At 46.9% G+C, this 6740-nt stretch overlaps 1 protein-coding gene across 1 annotated transcript; it reads left to right on the top strand.

The window, feature by feature from the left end:
• The first annotated feature begins 5559 nt into the window (after positions 1-5559).
• LOC125106064 (olfactory receptor 9-like) lies at positions 5560-6519 on the top strand. The gene is given in 3 exon segments (XM_047739583.1): positions 5560-6270; positions 6273-6383; positions 6385-6519. Coding segments are annotated over 3 exon segments (957 nt in total).
• The last annotated feature ends 221 nt before the right edge of the window (positions 6520-6740 follow it).

Raw genomic sequence — 6740 nt, forward strand, 5'->3', positions numbered from 1 at the left:
TTAGGGTGTGAGCCCTGCCTATTTATAGGATGTCTGACCCCCCCTCCCCACCAGTGGCCTCATGTGTCCCTTTGAGCCTCGGACACTGGACTCCGGGAAGAACAGTTGACCCTTGAACAGGATGGGTTTGAACCACATGAGTCCTGTAGGTCTTTTTTTTTTTTTTTTAGTTCAGTACTATGAATGTGTTTTCTCTTCCTTAAGATTTTCTTAATAACATTTCCTTTTCTCTAGCTTACTTTATTGTGAGAATACAGCATATAATAAATAAAACATACAAAATAGGTATTAGTTGATTATGTGACTGGTAAGGCTTCTGGTCTACAGCAGGCCATCAGTAGTTATGTTTTTTGGGAGTCAAAAGTTTTAAGTGAATTTTTGACTCTGTGTGTGGGGAGGTTGGCCCTCCTAACCCCCATGTTGTTCAAGGATCGACTGTAGACCCCTGGGTTATGGCACCACTGAAGCATCCTTAGTCCCTCAGGGCCCCAGTTGTGGTGCCTTACACCATGGTTGACTCCTTTCTTCCTTTACTTTGGTCCAAACACAAGGCCCTGCAAAGGGGCAGGTGCCAATGTGAGAAGCTTCTGTTACTGGTGGGGCCTCCTCTGGGGTTCTCATGGCTCCTCTTCCTATGTGTAGGATGGTCCCTGCACACACCTGTATGGAACACATGTGCACCCACACAGCACATGTGTACACATGCATGTGCATGTACACAGAGTTGCAGTAGATTGGTAGGTAAAACAGAGGCTGAGGGAGGGCCTTAGATGAGGAACCTGCCCTTAATCCTCGCTCTGTCCCTGCATCTATCCCTCCGCCATCTTTGTTTCCTCTTTTGTAACATGATGAGACTAGAGCAGGTGTCTCCTAGGTTTCTTCTCTCTGTGATCTAGATCTAGATCTAGACACGTTACATGTGGGATAGGTGTTGGGTTTGACAGAGACTGGGTTTATAGTGTTTACACTGGCTTTGGGCGCAGATAGACTGTGAGTTCTGGCTCTGCTGCTATCGGGCTGTGTGACCTCAGACAAGACACTTCATCTCTCTCACGCATTCCTCAACTGTATGGTGGAATTAATGAAACCTCATTGTGTCAGGCTTTGGTGAGGTGATTTATGCAATGATGTCATGACCTATAAATGACACATGTTATTATTGGTCTCAGCTCTGCCCTTAATTCACTGAGTTATCTTGGGTAATCCAAATGAGATTTCCTAGATCTGTTGGAGAAGGTCATTGAAAAGACGTGACCACTGGTTGACCTGTGAGGTGGGCCCCAGTGATCATAGGCTCCTCGCCCCCTCCCCTGTGCTTGGAGTGTGGGCTCCCCTTGCCTTTCCTACTCCCAGGGGCTGCTCCAAGGCCACAGCCTTGAGATAGCGACGTGGTGTTGACAACACATGCACGGTATACGTGACTGAACCCAGTTAGGGCCTCTTTTTTTTTTTTTTTAAGATTTTATTTATTTATTTGACAGACAGAGATTACAAGTGAGCAGAGAGGCAGGTAGAGAGAGAGAGGGGGAAGCAGGCTCCCTGCCGAGCAGAGAGCCCGATGCGGGGCTTGATCCCAGGACCCTGGGATCATGACCTGAGCCGAAGGCAGAGGCTTTAACCCACTGAGCCACCCAGGCGCCCCCAGTTAGGGCCTCTTTGTAAACCCTTAAGATGCAGTGGATGGGTGCAGGGATCCATTCTTCTTGTTGTCACCCAAGACAAGCCTTGTATGTAAGTTCCCTTTGCTTAAAACTGCCACCTACTCACCTGGAGTGGCCCGCTTCTTTCTTCTGTCTCTCCCTGAGCTCTGAGCATGGGGCTGGTTTCAGATTTCACCTGGGAAGCTCCCTAGCAGGTTACAAACTGAGAAGATCTCAGTTCCCTCCTCCGCAGACTGAAGTTGTGATGAGTAGATCTTCCAAGCCCTTTCCTTTTACCACCCTCAACACGCTCCCAGAGAGGAGCCAAGGTCGAAAATGTCTTTTCTAAGATTGGCCACAAGGAGGCGATGCAATTCCATTTTGAACAAACCCTGGCATTTGGTGTTCTTTAGGAAAAAAAAAACCCTGCCTTTTTGGGTTCCTTTTCAGACTTCTCACGCCCCCTGCTGTTTTTATTTGTAACTCTTAAATTGGAAACTTGCAGAAATGCTCAACATCATGGATTTGAAAACAACCTGTGTCCAGAACTGTGTGACTCGTAGCTTTGGAAATATTCAGAAACATTCACTATTGATGAAATTGCAAAATTAAACTATTAATAAAAACATTTCCAAAGGTGTAAGTAGGCATAAATGACTGAAAATAAATCAGACATTTAAAAATATCAAAATACGTTAAAACAAATTTCATCTTTTTCTTCTTTGTTTTTATTTTTAAAATTTTTATTTATTTATTTATTTTTCAAAGATTTTATTTATTTATTTGTCAGAGATAGTGAGCACAGGCAGACAGAGTGGCAGGCAGAGGCAGAGGGAGAAGCAGGCTCCCTGCTGAGTCCCGATGTGGGACTTGATCCCAGGACGCTGGGATCATGATCTGAGCCGAAGGCAGCCACTTAACCAACTGAGCCACCCAGGCGTCCCTTATTTTTATTTTTTAAATTTTATTTTATTTTTAAACAATTTTATTTATTTGACAGAGAGAGAGCAAGAGCGCATAAGCAAGGGGAGTGGCAGAGGGAGAAGGAGTGGGAGAGGGAGAAGCAGGCTCCTCGCTGAGCTGGGAGCCTGACTTGGGGCTGATCCCAGGACGGGGAGATCACAACCTGAGCCAAAGGCAGATGCTTAACCACTGAGCCACCCAGGTGTCCCTCTTTTAATGTTTTATATATTATTTTTTCCTACTGTGTGGTCGTTGGATCAAAAAATATTAAGAGGCACTTTGGTGGCTCAGTCAGTTGAGTGAGTGACTCTTGGTTTCTGCTCAGGTCATGGTCTCATGGGTGGTGATATGGAGACCTGTGTCTGGCTCTGTGCTCAGTGGGGAGTCTGCTTGAAGATTTTTCTCCTCCCTCTCCCTCTGCATCTCCCCCGACTCTCACATGCACACCTGTGCCGTCAAATAAATAAATCTTAAAAAAAAAGTGTATCTATCTATCTATCTATCTATATATATATGTGTGTGTGTGTGTGTGTGTATAAATGTGTATATATATGTGTATAGATGTATACACATATATATAACCAATACAAAATAAAGGAACATAACAAAAACTCCAAGTCCATTCCATTTAGAGCCTATCATTGTTAGTACTTTGGTGTCTATCTGATATTATTGAGAATTTATTGTTTTTTTATCTTGCTTTTTTCACTAAATATGTTGTATACGCCTTTCTCTTCTCAACAAATTAATTTTTTTTTTTAAGATTTTATTTATTTATTTGACAGAGAGAGATCACAAGTAGATGGAGAGGCAGGCAGAGAGAGAGAGAGAGGGAAGCAGGCTCCCTGCTGAGCAGAGAGCCCGATGCGGGACTCGATCCCAGGACCCTGAGATCATGACCTGAGCCGAAGGCAGCAGCTTAACCCACTGAGCCACCCAGGCGCCCTCAACAAATTAATTTTTAAAGACACCCCTCCCCACTGCTAAAAGGTTATTATTTTTTTTTTTTAAAGCACAGGGACAGGATGGGTAGGCAGAAAGAGCTGCTCTGGGGCTGTGAGGAGCAATTGATAATATACTTTGAAGTTGGGTGAGGCAGAGGGAAGTTTCTAAATAGGCTTTCCTATGCTAAAGACCCACAGGATCCTGGAGACCTAGATATTGTCAAGCTAAAGTTGTTTTTCCCTCTAGCAAAAACATTTCAGAGTTTTCTAGAGGAACGTCATATTGTGACTGCCTCAAGTATTTGTCAACGGCTGCGCGTTAGAAGGAAATTTAATTTTATCTACATTTCCTTCTTGCCTTTGTTCTCCACATCATTCCCCCCTGCATAGTTTTGACCCTTTTCTTTAAGGCTGCTGAGGGCGGAAGGTCTTCTCTTCTGTAACTTCTTCCTGCTGAATAGGGGTATAGAGATGTCCCTGCCCATGGCAGGGACCCTTACACATAGGAGTTACCAAAGGCAGAGGCAGCTGATCTAACATGACCTGAGCTGAAGGTAGATGCTTAACCCACTGAGCCACCCAGGTGCTATTAAGAAAAAAAAAGAAAAAAAGAGAGAGAAAAAAAAAAGAAAAAAAAGAGAAAAAAAAAGAAAAAAAGAGAAAAAAAAAAGAAAAAAGAGAAAAAAAAAAGAAAAAAAAAAAAAGACTTGGAAGGGTGGGAGAGAATCCTCAAGCAGACTCCTGGCTGAGAAGGAGCCTGAGGCAGGGCTTGATCCCAGGACTTTGAGGTCTTGGCCTGGGCTGAATCAAGAGTGGGCTGCTTAGCAAATGAGCCACCTAGTTGCCCCAAGGGTTTTGTATTTCGAATGCTTTCCTCAGCAGCTGAGGAGAGGGTTGAATCCCTGGGCTGGTTTGGGAAGTTCTACCAGAAGTCAGGCCAGTTGCTATCCCAGCAATTTCTTTTCTTCGAGTATTAGCACTGTTTTACAAGAGGATTTTGAAAAAGTGTTTTCTTTTCTGCTTTCTGGTCCTGGCAGGCAGAAACCTAGTACCAGTTCTGGGAACGGACCATGACTGAGGGTAACTATTAGGGCCGCAGGCTGAACAGTTTGGCAGATAGGCACTGGTCTGGGAGCTAGAACGCTTGGTTTCTCGACCCAGATTCGTTCAGACCTTGCAGAGGGACACCAGATCCATACCACCTCCTCTGCATCGTGGTCTCTCTGTTGTCCTTGGGGTGGGATCCGGACCCTGGACTTAACTGCAGGGAATTCCGAGGTGCTTAGGCATAGTGATGGGGCAGGAGGAAACTGCTTCCTTCTTCTTGGACCCCACACAAAACTGCCTTCCCCCTCCTTAGCTTCCCCTGCCTACTTTCCCTCCCTATCCTCTGGGAATCAGGCTCTTGGGGGGACAGAGATCCTGGTGATGTGCCGCCTGGGAAGGGTGTCCTGAGGGCCGCGAGGACTCATCTGTGGGTAAAAGCACCCCCATGCCTTCTCTCTGTAGCCTGTGATCCTGTGTCTTCTCTTTCTCTCTCTTATTCTCACTCCAGCTCTTCCTCTGCCTCATGATGGATCTATTTTTCTTCTACTTTCCTGCCAGTCTTATTTATTCTGTCTGCTCACCCACCTTTCTGCCCAGTTTCTCCCCCACTTTCTCAAAAGAGAGCTGTTCCACCTGTCCCTGCTCTTTGCTCCTAGAGCCCAGTCCTTGTTGAATAGAAGGACCACCCTGGTGTCATTCAAGTTCCCAGGCTGGAGGAAGGTCTGCCTTCTCCCTCCACTCCCCTGGTGTATCTTCTTTCTGTTCTGAGGGATGTTCCAGGAGGGAATTGCTAGCAGCTCAGGCACTCACCTGTCCTATTCCTGGGAACTGGAATGTTCTTGTAGGCTATTTCACGCCTTTCCTGCTGCACTGGGAGCCTTTGTCTTTGCCTGGCTACCTTCTGGTGCCGCATGAGCCCCCTCTTGGATCCTTGAGGACTTGGCAGGTGGTCTGGACTTGAGGACATGGCAGGTGGCAATGGCACAGCAGTAATAGAATTTGTTTTGCTGGGGTTCTCAGGTTTTGGTTCCCTTCCGGGCCCTTTGTTTTGGGGAGGGCTTTGTATCTACCTGGTTACCTTGTTGGGCAACTCCCTGATCATCCTCCTCACGCTGGCAGACCCTGCCCTGAACTCCCCCATGTATTTCTTCCTTCGCCACTTCTCCGTGGTGGAAATCCTCTACACCACAACTATTATGCCTAGGATGCTGGCTGACCTCCTGGCCTCCTGCCCCACCATTTCACCTGCCAGCTGCTTCACCCAGCTGTATTTCTTTGCCCTCTTTGGCATCACTGAATGCTGTTTGCTTACTGCCATGGCCTGTGACCGCTATGCTGCCATTTGTAGGCCCCTCCATTATACCACCCTCATGAACCAGGGAGCATGTGTGAGCATGGTGGCAGCCTCCTACCTCATGGGCATCATCACTGGTACCACTCACTCCATCTTCATCTTCACTTTGCCCTTCTGTGGTGCCAACACAATCCACCACTTCCTGTGTGACATTCTGCCTGTGCTGAGACTCGCTAGTGCCAGCACCTTCTGGGGTGAAGTGGGCAATCTTGCCCTTGCAATCGCCTTTATCCTGACCCCCTTCTTACTGATCATAGCCTCCTATGGCTGTATCCTTGCCACCATCCTGGGGATCGCGACATCTCAGGGCTGTCGGAAAGTCTTCTCTACCTGTTCTCTACCTGTTCCTCCCACCTGTTTGTGGTCATGATCTTTTTTGGGACTGGGACTGTTGCCTATATGAGGCCTTGGGCAGGCTCCTCGCAGGACATGGACTTCGTCTACACAGATCCTTGCCTTCGTCTACACAGTTGTCACTCCCATGTTCAACCCTTTTGTCTACACTCTGAGGAACAAGGAGGTCACAGGGGCAATGAAACGCCTTGTGAAGAGATACATTTGGAGCCCTTGATTCCCTTGAGTTCTTGATGATAAAGGCCTGATCCTTGGGTATTTTCAGAGGGAGAAGCTAGGACCCTCAGTCCCCAGGACTGTCTGTTCCTGTTCTGTGCATTGTGATTGTGGGATTCCTTGGCCTGCCCAGCTGGAAGGCCCAAGCCACTGATGTGCTGCTCAGCTCCATGTCTGGAAGTCTCCTCTTATGGCCTTGACCTGACTTGTTTGTAGGTGCAG

The sequence above is a fragment of the Lutra lutra genome, chromosome 8 (assembly GCF_902655055.1).
Source record: "Lutra lutra chromosome 8, mLutLut1.2, whole genome shotgun sequence".
NCBI lineage: Eukaryota > Metazoa > Chordata > Mammalia > Carnivora > Mustelidae > Lutra > Lutra lutra.